Below are 15,934 nucleotides of genomic sequence, written 5' to 3' on the forward strand. Positions count from 1 at the left end.
AATCTGCCTGCCAGTGTAGGAGACATAAGAACCAGGGATTCAATCCCTGGGTTGGGAAGATCCCCCGAAGGAAATAGCAAGCCACTCCAGTGTTCTTGCCTAGAGAAGCCCATGGACAGGGGAGTCTGGTGGGCTACAGTCTACAGGGCCACAAAGAGTCAGCCACGCCTGAAGCAACTTAGCAGGCATCTACAGACTGCCTAGTATTGGTGGTTCAGCGACGCACGTGAGGAGAACGGGTCAGAGAACCACCACCTGCCTGGTCTCAGTGAAAAGTCTGGGATCCCCAACTTCAGTCACAGGCAGGCAATGATGATAAATCCATAGGGTCATTCTGAGGGGAAAAGGACTCCAAGCATTGTCCACCATCCAGCCCGGCACAAAGTAGGTGATCAACAAATGGAAAGGTTGAAGGCAGGAGGAGAAGGGGACGACAGAGGATGAGATGGTTGGATGGCATCACCGACTCAATGGACATGAGTTTGAGCAAGCTCCAGGAGATGGTGATGGACAGGGAGGCCTGGGGTGCTGCGGTCCATGGGGTCGCAAAGGGTCGGACATGACTGAGCAACTGAACTGAACCAAACCAACGGCAGTTCCGAAGATTGTACCGAGGAGAATGATTCAGCCAGACTGCCTGGGTTCAAGTCCTGTTGGAGACTTTTCTCAACCCCTAGGCAAGTTACTTAATTCCCCTGCACTTCTGAGGCCTCTTCTATAAAATGAGGGCAGTTATTGCTTTGCCAGGGAGTGGTGAGGGTGAAGTGAGTCAATTTACATCAAGTACTTAGCAAAGCATCCCACTTTGCGTATCAGTCTGTAATCACTGCTTTTGTCTGTTTCCCCTTCTCCTGAGGCCAAGCCAGGCTGGGGCGGCAGGAAGGGATGCGGCTGGGTCACTCCGAGGGTAGAAGAGGTCATAGGCCCAGGGGGGTCAAAGGTCAAAGTCAGAAGCGGGGTTCTCAAGGCCCACCCAAGGTACACGTGAGGCAAGAAACAGCCTCTGCAGGAAGGAAGTGGGGAGCCAGGAGCCAGGAGGGGCTGCAAGGAAGTGGGGACCCCAAGGATGTGGGGGGGCCTGCAGACCATGCTCGCCTTGGGGGTCCTCCCAGGGCTCGATGCGCAGCCTGAGGCCCTCCCCTCGGGGCACCCTAAGACAGCAGAGCCTCCCGGCAAGGACGAGAAAACGGGTGTTGAAGGAATTTATTCACGAGAAAACTCAGGGTCCCTCGGGGAGACAGTCTACTGGTTACAAGCTCCAGAAGCTCTTGTCGGGTCAGCCGTGAGGGCCGGGGCTCCCCGTGGCAGGGGGCTGGGGGGCCGGCAGGGGTCTGGGACAGAAGAGCGGGTGCAGGCAGCTGTGGGTGCTGAGGGGGCTCCTCCCTTCCCGCCTGCCCGCTGCCCCCCGGGGACCCCCGCCCTCTCTGGGGCTAAAGTGCAGCTGGGAGGCGGGGGCGGGGCCAGGGCACTGGAGCACCTCGGGGTCAAGGGGTGCCCCACGAGCCCTTGTGGCTCCTCTCCCTCACTTCTTGAGGCTCACCCCGAGTCCACACTCCACCATGTCCCTCCTGGGAACCCTCTGGGTAAGGGAGACCCCTCCCCAGCATCAGATGTGTAGAGGGTTCCCCAAGAGGGTGAGGCTGGCTCCACCAACTTTGAGGGGCCTGGAGCATGTGGGGGGGGCACTGAGATCTGGGTGGGCGGGAGGGAGGGAGGGAGGAGGGAGGGGTGCTGTCTGATGGAGGGGGTCATCCCCTCCCCCTGGCCCAGAAGGTCCTGCCACCCCTGCCTCGCGTCACCCCCAAGGAAGCCGAGGAAGCCAGTGAGCCTGGCTCCCCGCTCCAGGGCCAGGAGTCAGCGGGGGCCTGCCCAGGCCTGACTCCCAACCACGGGAGGGCACCTCAGCGCCACCAGGAGATGTTGCTCTGGGGGCGGGGGGCGGTGGGTCTTGGCACAGTTTGGAATGCCTCGCCAACTCAGCAGCCTAGCTAGCGACCCCTCTCCTTCCCAAACAAGGGCACACATCTCAGAGGCGGTCAGGAAGAGAGCTCCCCTCGCCCCAAAAAAGAGCCCTGAAGATCTCTGCCCCTGCCCCCAACTCTGGAATATATTAAATTGTGCAGCTTGGCCCCAGCCCCACCCCCTTCAGATCTCCATGACAACCGGGAAGCCTTCCAAGTCCAAGTCTGAATCCAAGTCCATCCAGTGCCAAAGGGGGGCTTCAGCCTCTCCCCCTAACTCTTCCCCGGGAGGGCGAGACCCCCACATTCCACAGGGAGTGGGAGGGGAGGGAGATTCGGGGGCCTCAGTCCTCAGCCCCCTCTTCCTCGGCGTGGGGGGCCCCGGGGGGGTCCTCGGGCTCGGGGGCCTGCCCCCCGGGGTGGGGGTGGGGGTGGGCGCCGGGCTGGGCCCCCTGCGTGTCCTCGCCCTGCACGTAGACGCTCAGCCCCTCGTGGCTAGGCTCCTTGCCGCAGGCCTGGCAGCTGCAGTGCAGGATCTTCTCCACCAGCTTGTCCACCCGGGGCACCTCCTCATGGCCGGGGCACTCCAAGGTCACCTGGGCAGGGCAGATGGAAGAGGAGAGGCGTTTCCAAGGGCCTGGGGGCAGGCAGGGAGGCCCCAAGGGCAACCCGTATCACAGTGCCAAGAATCACCCGAGACCCCAGAAGCCTGAGCCCCCCCGGGGCACCTGGGCACAGTCGGGGGAGACGAAGGGGTGAGTCCCTGCAGGAGCATCCTGGCCTGTCTTCCCACATCCTGCCACTTTCCTCCCCAGCGCCAGGCAGCCAGGAGACCCCCAAACGGCCCGCCCTGCCTGAAACTGGCCCCCAGGGCTCCCACTGCCCTCACCCAGAGCCCCTGACTCCTCACAGGCCGCCTGCCCTCGACCTTGCCCCGCTTCTGTCAGCTCCCTGCTGCCTCATCTGCCTGAGATTTTGCATAAGCCGTTCCCTCTGCCTGGGAGGGCCTTACCCACCCACCCCACTCCCCGCTGCCCCAGACTTTGCCCAATTAACTTCCCCTGAACCTCTGGATCTAAGCCCAGACACTGCTTCCTGGATGCAAAGGGCAGGTGCAAAGGCCGTGTGGTGATCGCAAGCCAAGTAGGTATGAGAGATCAAAAGCAGGTGGGTTGGTGTCAAGGGTCAAGCTGGTACAGAAGGTGAGAGAGGCAGGATGAAGCTTGGAAGGCTGGCGAGCCAGGGCATGGCTTGTGGATGGGCCTTAAGGGGCACGGCGGAGATCTGGGTCTCATTCTCTAACGGTGGGACGCCTCCGAGAGCATTTCAACAAGCGGCTGACGTCAGAAGCAAGCTTCAGAAACAGCTCTCTCCTGCAGGTGCTGTCGTCAGACGTGCGAACCCCAGGCGGCAAGGACCGCGCGCGTGCCCCCAGCAGCGGCCCCGCGCCCCGCGCCCGCGCCCAGCAGCGGCCCCGCGCCCGCGCCCGCGGGGCCCAGGCTCGGGGAGGCCGGGCCGGGTGGGCTGTACTCACGATCTCCCACATGGACTGGGCCGGCATACAGGAATCACAGTGCACCAGGGACTCGGTCGACTGCGGGAAGGTGTTGGGGACGCTGTAGCTGAAGCACTGTCCCAGGCAGGCCCTGCGAGAGGAGACCGCTGTCCGCGTCGCTGCGGCGGCGCCAGGCACGGGCAGCCCGTTTCCTTCCTCCGCTCTGGGCCCCTGCGCGGACCCCACCCAGCCGCCGCCCCCCCCCCACCCCCCCCCCCCCCCCCGCCCCGGGATCCCACCTGTTCTGGATGGACTTCGCCTCACAGCCACTGTGGCCCACGATCTGGGTGATGTTCTTCGCCTCACACCAGGCGCTCTTATCCGGGAACAGGGCCAGCTTGTTGATGGGCGGAGGTGCAGCCAGCACCATGACGGGCAGGACAGCCCCCACCAGGACCCGCAGCATCGTGCCCACGGCCTCTGGAGCCCTAGGACTGAGCACAGACTGCAGGTGAGGCCGGCAGGGCCCGGGAGGCTGGGCAGAGGGCGGCGGCAGTGGTGTTACAGGTGTGACCCCTGACTCCCTGGGTTCAAGCCCTATCTCTACCGCTTCCTAGCCAAGCACAACCTTGGACAAGTTATTTCTCCTGTAGGAACCTCAGACCTGGGGCTGCTAATATTGCGAGCATCAGATAGGTATCATGGAGATTCAATAAGGTATTTCATGAAAAGCTCTGAGCAGAGAGACCAGCAGATAATACACATTGCATATGTGTTAGTCATCTTTATAACTTGCTTTGTAGCTTTAAAGTAAGTTACTTTTCAGTCAGTTCAGTTCCGTCGCTCAGTCGTGTCCAACTCTTTGTGACCCCATGGACCACAGCACGCCAGGCCTCCCTGTCCATCGCCAACTCCCAGAGTTTACTCAAACTCATGTCCATTGAGTCGATGATGCCATCCAACCATCTCATCCTCTGTCGTCCCCTTCTCCTCCAGCCCTCAATCTTTCCCAGCATCACGGTCTTTTCAAATGAGTCAGATTTTCACAAGCATGTGGCCAAAGTATTGGAGTTTCAGCTTCAGCATCATTCCTCCGATGAGCACCCAGGACTGAGCTCCTTTAGGATGGACTGGCTGGATCTCCTTGCCGTCCAAGCGGCTCTCAAGAGCTACTCTTAACCTTCATGTATGTATCTGGCTGCCCCGGTCTGAGCTGGGGCGTGCGGGATCTTCGGTCATTGCAGCAGCGTGGGGGATCTAGTTCCTGACCGGGGACCAAACCCTGCCCGCTGCATTAGGAGTGCGGAGGCCCAGCCACCGGGCCATCAGGTAAGTCCCAAGCAGATTACTCTTTATCTCTGGACCTCACTTTCTTCAACTAAAAAGGGTGGGGTATAAAAGGGGTGGTGGTGATGCTGTGTGACGATGGACTGTGGTGCGTACTAAACCCGTTTCGAAGCACCCGGCTGAGTCCTGAGCAGTCACTAGCTCCTCCTCACTGGACTGCTGTGGGTCCTCCAGGGCCATGCCTCCTGTCACCGTGGCTACCAGCATTCCGGCATCAGGAAAGCTAACCATCTCCCTGTCACTGTGAAATCTTGGGCCCCTTTGGCTGGCTGAACCTCGGGTGAAAAAGAAAAAACAGCCCCAGACTAGACTGTACTGCTCTTCTGGATGCTCCAAGTCCAAAGCCGACACACACATCACTGTCTGCAGCTCCATTCTACCCTCTGAGTCAAACAAGAGATGATCCAAGCCAAGGGCCTGACCCTCTGAATTGCCTGGAGCGAGGCTGATGCTGCTCAGTCGCTTCAGTCGTGTCCAACTCTGTGCAACCCCAAAGACGGCAGCCCACCAGGCTCCGCCGTCCCTGGGATTCTCCAGGCAAGAGCACTGGAGTGGGTTCCCATTCCCTTCTCCAATGCATGAAACTGAAAAGGGAAAGTGAAGTCGCTCAGTCATGTATGACTCTTGGCGACCCCATGGACTGCAGCCCACCAGGCTCCTCTGTCCAAGGGATTTTCCAGGCAAGAGTGCTCGAGTGGGGTGCCATGCACCAAGGCGCTAATAGAATCTGCCAGCAGAGGGCGCTGCAGGGCAGCGTGTGTGTCCGAAGCGTGGGCTCAGGGGGGATCTTCCCCGTGTCCCCCAGCTTCATCCTCTGCAGGCTTCACCGACGCCCCCCTGCGAAAACCGTGGAGGAGGGAAGCTTCAGAGACATTCGGAAATGAGGGCAATGCTTACAAGGCGGTCCTCTGGGGGCAAGACACTGGGGGAAAGGCCCTGGACTGGGAGTCAGGCGTCCACGTGTGCCGTGAGACCCTGGACACTCCAGCCTCAGGGTCCCCACCTGTAAGATGAGTGAGGTGCCCTGCACTGCCGATTTGCAAACCTGGTAGGGCATCAGAATTCCCTGGGGACTCATGGAGTGGAAGTTGCAGGGTGGGGTGTGCTTTTTTTGTTTTGTTTTTACAAGCTTCCATGGTGGTTCTGATACGCAGGGTGGGCTTAAGAAGTGGTCTGGCTCAGTCAAACTGGGGTTCTGTGCCTCAGAACAGTCCCCAGAGGGGCCTGGGTGGGGCTGAACTGGGAGCAAGGGCCAAGTATGGTCCCATCGGCCCCACGGATGCCAGGTACTAGTCAGGCTAGCCAAGGGCCGGACACCTCCTTCAGAACCACCCTTACCCTTGGCCCACTTTCTGCTGAAAGGGGCAGATACTCGGTGAAAAGCCGGGAAGTGAGAGGTGCTCAGGGATCTTGCTGGCTCCTGCAGGCTGACCCTCTGGGCGGGCTCCACGGGGCTTCTAGGGAGGGCCTGGGGGCTGGCCTGCAGGGCTGCGACCACCTCCACAGGGCCCTGAGCAAGTTCAGCTCAGATCCTGCCCCCTCTCCCTGCACGCGGTCCCCGAAAGCAGAGACAAGTCCCATCTCCCCCAGTGCCCGGGGGACCCCTGCTCCCAGCCCAGCGGGGAGGGGTGCAGCGGGCAGAGCAGTGGGAGGCGAGTCCAGACAGTCTGCCCCATCCCAGGGTAGTCTGCGTCCTGACCCAGGCCGTCGCCCACACATTTCCGGTCTCACTCTCTAGACGGACAGCAAAGCCCGTGTTTTCAGGACAACCACAACCTAAGAAAATATAACGCGCGTGTTCCTAACTGGCAACCTAATTTTCCAGCACCCTTAGCACCCAGGAGGCTCCGTCACCCCACCAACTCCCTTTCCATCCCCAAGGACCTAGGCTCTGAGTCGGGGCCTGAGCCTAGCACGCTGGCGGAGGCCCTCCTAAGGGGCTCCCTGAGGCTCCCCCGGCGAGACCTTGGAGAGGCCCAAGGACTCTTGTCCAATGCCTGACCCCTGCAGGGCTCCTCAGCAAGGCCAGGTCAGGCGGGCAGGGAATGATGGTAGGCTCCCTTAGGATAGGAGTGAAGCCTGGGAACACAAGCCGTGCAGAGGTGAGCGTGGGGCTGGTTTGGGGCTGGGATGGGGAGATGCTGGAACTGGGGCTGGGGGCTGGGACCCCGCTAAGGGATTGAGATGGGCATGAGGTTCCTAACAAGGTTCAGTGGAGGTGGGATAACGATGCTTCAGGAGACCTGCCGCCCTGGAGGGTGAGGACTGGTCCCTTGGGTCAGGTTGGAGCAGACGCCCAGAAGGCAGGAGAGGCGCTGAGGAAGAAGCCACCTCCCTTAGCTCCCCACCCCATCTCGGGCACAGCTGGGCCCACAGTGGGGTGCTCCAACTCAGTCCGCCAGGCCTGGCCTCTCCCCAAGCCCAGGCCCAGCCACGCTCGGCCTCCCCGAGCCAGGAGCCCTGAGCTCCAGCAGAAGCCCGGCCAGGGAGCCTCCTAAGTTCCAGCCCAGGCCCCCCACCGGCGCAGGTGCAGCAGTACAGTTCACCTCTCTGCCCAGCAACCTCAGCCCCACGACAGGAACAGAGCCCAATCCTTGAAAACCACGGCCAGGACGCGATGAGAGCAGCCAGTAGGCACCCCACTCAGGACGGTGCCCTTCACCCGGGGGGTGACGTGGAGGCCGGGCTGGGCTGGGCCAGGAGACAGAGAGCCCCCCTCCCACCCAGCCCCCAAGAGCCCCTGCTGCCCCCGCCCCGCTTCCCGCTGGGGTCAGCTCTCTGCTAGCAGCTTTTATTTTTTGTTGGCTTGTGTTTTGTTTTTTTTAAGCAGCAGCTCAGTTGTTTGGGGTTTTTTTTGATACAAGTCGGACCTTCCTTCCTGAAGACTTGAGAACCTCCCCCAGGGTCTCATCCCTTCCTCCTGCCCTGAGGCTCACACAAGTCATGGGTCGCCCAGAATGTCAGAGTGGGAAGGGGGTCCCCCAAGCCGACCCCCGTGCTTTGCAGTGGGGTGGTCCCAGGGCCCCCAGCAGTCAGGATGAGCAGTGTCCTTCCTCTAGACCATGCGGTTCCCTGAAGTTGGACGCTGGTTTCCCAAGCACCATCTAGGAGCGCAGAGAGTGTGCTGAAGTTGGGGGCCCCCAGGGGTTCAGAGCCTGGAGGGGAGATTGAGGAAGGAAGCAGCTGTTCAGAGCAGCAGTCAGATAGCTGGGGGGCGAGGGGGCAGAGAGTCTCAATTCTGGACTGAGTTCAGGAGTATAGTTACCAGCACAGTAAGGCCAGGAGGAGTTTGTGGGTATTAGCCCAGCACACCCCCTGTTGGCTTCCCAGTAGTTAGAGCTGCTCCTGACTGTGGGCCAGGAGCTGTTCTAAGGCTTACAGTGAGTGAAGCCGCTCGGTCGTATCCGACTCTTTGCGACCCCATGGACTGTAGCCTACCAGGCTCCTCCATCCAAGGAATTTTCCAGACAAGAGTACTGGAGTGGGTTACCATTTCCTTCTCTGGGGGATCTTCCCAACCCAGGGGTCAAACTCAGGTCTCCTGCATTGCAGGCAGACGCTTTACTGTCTGAGCCACCAGGGAAGCCCTCTAAGGCTTATATATACATATATATATGTATATATACATATATTCATTTATTCGGTTCTAGGAAATAGATACTGTATTTTCCCTATTTTACAGATGAAGAAACTGAGGCACCAGGAGATTGCAAGAGTCGCTCAAGCTGACTGACACACCAGTGTTGGCTAAAGCCGAGGTATGAAACAGACAGCAGGATAAGCTGGAAAGGTTCACAGGAGAGGAAGACAAGGAACGGTCTGCAACACGCAAGAGGCCAGGGCTCCCCGCCCCACCCCAGTGGCTGAGGCCGTGTCTCTTAGGCTGAGCAGCTCTCTGGGGTTCAGCCATGGCCAGGGCTGGAAGCTTGGCTGCCCCACAGGGCAGAGTTCAAATCCCACTCCGGGCCCCATGCAGACGAGCACGGACGCCGGCTTCCGAGTCAGGCCTGCTGGTCCTCACACCCTCCAGAACCTGGCATCTTCCCCGAGATGCTTACCAACAACTCAGGCACCCGGGGCCCAGCCCTGGATACGCCGACCCCACAGTCCGGACCCAGGCACGTGAGCCCAGACCCAGGCACGTGAGCCCGGTCCCACGTGGAGCTGAGGCCCGGTCAGGAGCCCCCACAACTCCCCAGGGAAGGGTCCCCAGAACAGCACGGCTGACAGCAGCCACCCACCCCGCTCTGGGCCTGGTGCCTACAATCAACCCTTAAATTCACCAGAGGGACTCAGGTTTCAAGGAAGACCCCTGGCCCACCCCTTCACTGTAGAGCACCAGTGCAGAGCAAAGAGTCAGCTTCACAAAACAAGTGAACCATCACCCTCTCCGTTTCCTCTCTTGGATAAATCTGAATATTCAGGGTCCTTAAGGCCAGGTAATCCAACACTGTATTAGTACGATGGTCCACTCACCGCCCCCCCCCCCCCCCACACACACACGCAGGGCCAGCAAAGCCTTCCTTAGAAGAAGGCAAGCCTTTCCCCAGCTCCAACTTCTGCTTTCTGGAACCTCCTCTGGAAACCTCTCCCACTTGAGGCTGGAAGTTCCTCCCTGTGGGCTCAGGTGACACCTGTATTCTCACAGAAGGCAGGTGGGGTTAGTGGGGACATATTTCTCCAATGGATCAAACCAGATGCCCCCAGTCTCTACCCTCCCCGTTTCCTCCTCCCCCTGAGACTCCCCCCCAACACACAGGAAGGACAGGGTCTGGTCTCCATTCACAACTGAGGCTGCGACAGACCCTGGTTCAACCCCTGGCTCACCCACTTGAACCCTTTTTTTTTTTTTTTTTGTCTTGGCCACTGTGCAGCTTGTGGGACCTCGGTTCCCTGAACTGGGATGGACCCTTGGCAGTCAAAGCACCAAGCCCTAACCGCTGGACCACCAGGGAATTCCCTCACTTGGACCTTTCTGTGCCTCAGTTTCCTCATCTGCAAGATGGGGGCTCCTTTTAGGGCAACTGTGAGAGTTAATCTGCAGAGTGCACGGAAATTTCGGGAGAGGGCGCCCGTCACAGGCGGTGCTCAGCAGATGTCCCTGGGAGCAGGGGCCTGGAGTCACTCAGGGCTACTCACCCTCTCTGAACCCTGCCCACGCCCTTCTGCCTCCCACGCCCCCTCCCCCTTCTGCTTCCCTCTCCACCGCCCCTCCCTCCTACTAGATCCTCAGCGGGTCCCAGAATATCTAAATCCAGGGCTGTGTCTGCCTTGAAAGGAACTGAATTTAGGGGAAGAAACTCAAGCAGAGGAGACAACGGCTGGGCGAGGGTTTTCTGCTTGCCAGGGTGGGAGCCGAGAGCAAGATGCCGCTCAAATTCTAATCCTTGCGCCCTTGGCTGAAGGGCCCGGGTCCCCGAGAGACCAGCAACTCGGTGAAAACAGGCGGGGCCCGGCTGCCAGGCCTCGCACGCTGCGGGTGCGGAGGGCGTGGCGTTCCCGGCCGCGGCCCTGGGCTGGGTGACCAGCAAGGGCGAGGCAACCACCGCAGGTCCTGGAAGGAGTGCCTGCCGGGACTTCCTCGAATGGGGCCACTGAAGGGGGCCGCCGGCAGGCTCAGACCCCCGGCCCTGATCTGCTCAGCAGGCCCTCCCTGGGGTCCGCGGAGAGATTCGGGCCCAAGCTCATCCTCTGCCTCACTGTGTGCCTGGGGGCAGGACGGACCGCGGTTAGGGACCAGACCACTGGCCGCTGGTTTCACCTGCCCCAGCCTCCCATGTGGTCCCGTGAAATGGGAAGCAGGGCCTGGCAGAGCCTATCTCAGCAGATGGTCTCAAGAGGAGTCCAGCTCCAGCACGCTGCTTAGAGCCACCGTGACCCCCGTCAGAGCAGCGTGTCTTCCTTCCTACCGTCAGCGCTGGCAGAGCACATACGAAACCCCCCCGCCCCGGGGGTGGGCACGAAGGGCCAGGCACAGGCCCAGGAGGCCTGCCTGCCGCCCGCAGCTCCACCTCCCTGGCTTCGCCCCCCCACCCCAACCCAGACCACGGCCCTCCTGCCCGCAGACCCTCCTGGCCACAAACTGTCTCCAAAACAAATCGATCCTAATAAGCGGCTGCAGGGCCCGCCTAGACATCTGCTCGGCAGAAGTCCCACTGCAGCGGGTACCCGCGTCCCCGCCCGCCCCGCCGCCTGCGACCCCAGGGGCTGGGGGTGGGGAGAAGGCGCTAACTCACTTGGAAATTTCACTTTAAAAGGATGAAGATAGCTCCGCGGGCAACGCACATCCTCCCGTCCCCCTCCTCCAGCACACGGGCCCAGCAGGAGGAGGTCCAGTTTAGGGGGTGCGGGGGTTGGGGGGGGGGTGGGGGTCACCGATGCTTCGGCCTCGCCTTTGCTTTGGCCCCAACTACGGGCAAACCACACCCAAGCAGCAGCCCCAGCATCTGGAGGAGTTTCAGGAGGCCGGTGGTTGCCACAGTAACAAAGGGTGAGGGGCTCCTTGTTGACAAATTGCTTCCCCACCCCCACTCCCCCGGCCAGCAGCCCAGCCTTTGGCCTCCGGCCCTGACCTCTGTTTTCCTGGGGTTCCCGGAGTTACAGGCTGCTGTCCTCCAGCTGGGTGAGGACCTTGGAAACGCTGAAAATGTGCCCTTGTCCCCGGGTGCCGGCCACCACCAACACCCCCGCGCCCCGCGCCCCGCGCCCCGGGCCACGCCGAGGCGGCCAGCTGCCCCTCTGCTGCGTCTTGTAAAAGATCCGAACCGCCCCGCCCAGGCAGCGGGGCGGGCAGGTGGCCGGTAGCACGGCCCAGTTGTCCAGGCCGCCTCGCGGGGGGTGGAACTCAAGGAAACTGAGCCCCCGGGAAAGCCGACTCCCCTGCCCCTGACTCAGTTCCAGGGAGACGATTCCCGGCCCGGCCCCGAGGGGCAGGCGGAAGGCAGGGGGAGGCTTTCGCTCCTTTTCCCGGGTCTAGAAAACTGTTCCCGGACTCCGCTGGGGGCCCCGGGCCTCCGAGCCGGTGGGGGGGATGTCTGAATTCGAGGGTGGGGGGCACCAGGGAGACGCACAGACACCGGGAGACAGAGAGAGAGAGAGAGACTCCCACCGCGGGGCAGGCGAAGGGCGGAGGGCAAACAGAAAGGCAGGCACCAACCCAGCGAAACGGGAAACGGGCAGAAGGGGATAAAGAGAGAGAAAGGGGCAGACCCGGAGGACGAGGGGAGCGGAAATCGGAAGACGGAGACAGCCAGCTGGGAAGACAGACGCCCAGACACAGAAAGGAGGCACCAGCGTCCCGGAGAGAAGAGGCTCGCGGCGCGGCGCGGCCCCGGGACAGAGCCGGGGGGACGCGCGGGCCCCGGCGGCCGAGCTCCGGGCGCTGCCCCGGCGCCCGCGCGGCCCGACCCGGCCCTCCACCCGCCGCCCGGCTTCCTCTCGGCTGCGCACCGCCTCGCTCGGCCGCGGACCTCCGACCGAGCGAGGGAAAACCCGGGCGAGTCGGGGGGACCGGCTCGGGGCGGCCGGGGCGCTCCGTAGCCACCCCGCGCCGCGCCCGCGGCCCCGCGGCCCCGGCGTCTCAGAGCCGCCCGGGGCTCCCGGAGCTCGGCGGCGGCGCCTCCGCACGGTGCCCGCGGGCGCGCGGCGCTGCGCCCGCGGCCGAAGCCCCTGGAGGCCGGGCGCTCGCGCGCCGGCCCGGGCGGGACTTACCGCGCGCGGCGGAGGGGAGCGCGGCGCGCCCGCCGGTGCCTGCGGGGCTGTCTGCGGGCCGCGGCGGGCGGGCGCGGCGCCCCCGGGGAGCTCGGGGAGGCGGCCGGCAGGGCTGGCGGCGGCCCCGCGAGGCTCGGCTGGGCTGCGCTAGCGCCGTCTGCGGCCCCGGGCGGGCGCGCGGTGCGGGGGAGCGGCGAGCCGAGCGGCTCCGACGTCAGGGGTGTCTCCGCTCCAAATAGGGAGCGAGGGCGGGCGCCGCGGAGGGAGGGACGCGAGAAAGAAAGAGCGGGCGGGCGCCGGGGCCGCGCCCCTCCCGGCGCGCAGGAGGGGGCGCCTCGGCCGCCCGCGCCCCGGCCCCCCTCTCCCCCCGCCGCCCTCGAGCCCCGGGCCGGGGTCGGACGCGGTCCGACGGCGCGGCGGAGCTACCGGGGGGCGCCCCAGAGGCGGGGCCGAGAGCCCGGCGCCCCCCATTCGTTCCTTTAAAGCACACTCTGCCGGATTTCTCCGCGCTCGGTCTGCTCTCCGCCTCCCTTTCCCCGAGCCCGGGGCCACCGGGCCGCGCCGGGCCTCCGGGTGACAAAGATGGAGGGGCGCTCCTTTTTCGGGGAAGCAGGCGCTGTTGCTTTGCTCCGAGGGCATGGCGCCCCAGCCCTGCGAGCCGCGCGCCCAACCCGACCCGCTGCCGGCTGCGCGACCCGGGCCGGTCTGAGCTCTTCAGATTCCGATGGCACCCGACCTCCGCCGGGCCTCGCCTCAGCTCCGGACGCTTGGCTTACGTGTGCAGAGAAGGGTCTGAGAGTCCCGAGGAGGACCATTCCGAACGCCGGCAAGTGGACTCGCTTCTCTGGCTCCTGGGATGAGCGCAGCGCCCAGCGCAGGCGGCCAGTCTCAGCTCCTGGGGGAGGAGGGGTACCCAATGAGTCAGGCTGCACTTGGGCCCCCCCGGGCGCGTTTCGGTCGTGCCCTCATTGTTCAGTTCAGTTCAGTCGCTCAGTCGTGTCCGACTCTTTGCGACCCCATGAATCGCAGCACGCCAGGCCTCCCTGTCCATCACCAACTCCCGGAGTTCACTCAAACTCACGTCCATCGAGTCAGTGATGCCATCCAGCCATCTCATCCTCTGTCGTCCCCTTCTCCTCCTGCCCCCAATCCCTCCCAGCATCACAGTCTTTTCCAATGAGTCAACTCTTCGCATGAGGTGGCCAAACTGCTGGAGTTTCAGCTTTAGCATCATTCCTTCCAAAGAAATCCCAGGGCTGATCTCCTTCAGAATGGACTGGTTGGATGTCCTTGCAGTCCAAGGGACTCTCAAGAGTCTTCTCCAACACCACAGTTCAAACGCATCAATTCTTTGGCCCTCAGCTTTCTTCACAGTCCAACTCTCACATCCACTGATGTGAGAGTTTTTATGGGAAAACCATAAGGTGAAAAAAAACCAAAAGCTTTGTTGCTGAAAAGTAGTGGCTCAGGACACAGATCCAGTTGCAAGGCTTTGCACTCTTGCAGTGGTTGGTGTGGGTGCGTTTCACCCTAGCCTGGCTGGAAGCTCCCAGATGGAAGCAGACCAGCTCATTCGATGGTGGCTTCCAGTGGGCTGCTGCTAACTCCGTGGTGCAGGCTGGCCTGTCCGCCTCTCCAAACTGGGCACTGCCTCTCTGTGCCTCCGAGCTCTTGCTTATGCTGTCCCCTCTGCCTGGGCTTCCCTTCCCCTCCTTTCATCTCCTGGTAAAGACACTCTTCAAGACCCAGATTGGAAAGCCTTCCCAAGACCCAAGGAGCATAATCCCCTCTCCTCTGGTGTGATCCTGGAAGCACAGGACACACACCTCTGTTCCTGGTAATGTCCCTCTAGACCAGCTGAGTAGATCTCTTTCCTCTACTTGCCCGTGGGCTCCTTGAAGGCAGGGATCACCTATGTTAGTGTCCCCAGGGCTTGGCAAACAGGGGTACAGTATATTTGGCTGAATTAAGGAACTGTTATCCACCATAAGTGTTCCCACGAGGATCGCTGTAATAGCACTCGTAACAGCTCAGGCATGTTGAGCACCTTCCTATACAAATGCCTGGTCCGGTTCTAAGCACTTTCCACCCACACAATAAATCTGTGAAATAAACACTATTGTCCCCATTTCATCAGTGAAAGAACCAAGACCAAGAGAGGGGTTAAGTGGCTGGCTTAAAGTCCCTCGGTAAAGGGAATGCCAGTGGCCTTCTGCTGGAGGAGCACATCTCACGGGTTCTAGCCTAATCGCCGGGAAGTAGGCACTCGGGAAACGCTGGCCTTTGTGCACACCACTGCCGCTCTCAGTGTGGACCCCTGGTGGGGCAGGGACTGGATGTCTGCACTTTGTAAGTGAAAGTGTTGGTCGCTCAGTCATGTCTGACTTTGCGACCCCATGGACTGTAGCCCGCCAGGCTCCCCTGTCCATGGGATTCTCCAGGCAAGAATACTGGAGTGGGTAGCCATTCCCTTCTCCAGGGGATCTTCCCGACCCAAGGATAGAACCTGGGTCTTCTGCACTGCAGGCAGATTCTTTACCGTCTGAGCCACCAGGGGAGCATACTTTGTAAGAACCCGCTGCAGGAAGCAAACTGGGTAGCCTAATGAGTTTGTCAAATCATACAGAGAGCCCTTGACAGTCAGCCCCCCAACCATCTAGTCAAGGACATGGGGTTTGAGATTAGGTCGCATTCTGGTGAAGACTGGCTAATTACAGGAGGGCTACTGCCCGAGTCCAGCTCCAGCAGCCAGGGATTCAGCCTGAAGGGAGTTACAGGCCACCATGTGAACACAGGGTCAAGAAGGCGACTTGCTAATGCTGTCAACAGCTATGACTATGTGCCAGGCATTATGCTAAGCACCATGCCTGCCTTACTGTATGGAATCCCGACCACAATCCTACTATTATTCCCATTCTACAGATGAGAAAAATCAAGGCATCAAAAGCTTAGTTACAAAAAAGAAAGAAAGCCTAGTTACCCTCCCAAGATCACACCACTAGTGATGGACAAAGTCCAGACTTGAACCCAGACCCATCAACCCCAAAGCCCATGCTCCTCTGTCCACCGCCCCTCCTGACTGCCTCGGGCACCGCTAGGACCCAGCGTGCTGGGCCCCAGTGGGAAAGGCAGAACCTGTCACGTCAGAGTCTCCAAGCATGCGGAGATGCACCTGGTTGGCAGCCGCGCACCAGTTGCCCCAACAGGCCTGGCTGGCACCGGGCACGGGCCTGCAGCCAGAGCCTGCTGGCCCTGGGCCAGCCTCTTGGGGCCGAGGTAATGCGGGGCCCAGCTCTGGGGTAGAGGGCTGAAAGCCTCTCTCCCCAGCTCATTAGCAGACATCTGGGCTCAGGAAAATGACCGACCTGGAATGTGACTGGGCCACGGGGAGCTGCCCCCCTCCCGGAGTCCCGGGAATGTG

The 15,934-nt window shown here is 61.6% G+C and overlaps 1 protein-coding gene across 2 annotated transcripts; it reads right to left on the minus strand.

Annotated features, from left to right (window-relative positions):
* Nucleotides 1-1,188: 1,188 nt before the first annotated feature.
* On the minus strand, nt 1,189-13,615 carry NBL1 (NBL1, DAN family BMP antagonist). Of its 2 annotated transcripts, XM_052661101.1 has the most exons (5): nt 13,595-13,615; nt 13,290-13,408; nt 3,756-3,950; nt 3,496-3,607; nt 1,189-2,557 (listed from the first exon to the last, which is right to left on the minus strand). In XM_052661101.1, exons 1-5 carry the CDS (start codon nt 13,598-13,600, stop codon nt 2,306-2,308), a joined length of 684 nt encoding a protein of 227 aa, XP_052517061.1. In that variant the 5' UTR covers nt 13,601-13,615; the 3' UTR covers nt 1,189-2,305. The 2 variants fall into 2 exon arrangements, with proteins under 2 accessions (XP_052517061.1, XP_052517069.1); XM_052661109.1 differs by lacking the exons at nt 13,290-13,408; nt 13,595-13,615 and adding an exon at nt 12,514-12,562.
* Nucleotides 13,616-15,934: the final 2,319 nt, after the last annotated feature.

Source organism: Budorcas taxicolor, chromosome 2 (assembly GCF_023091745.1).
Source record: "Budorcas taxicolor isolate Tak-1 chromosome 2, Takin1.1, whole genome shotgun sequence".
In the NCBI taxonomy this organism is placed as follows: Eukaryota; Metazoa; Chordata; class Mammalia; order Artiodactyla; family Bovidae; genus Budorcas; species Budorcas taxicolor.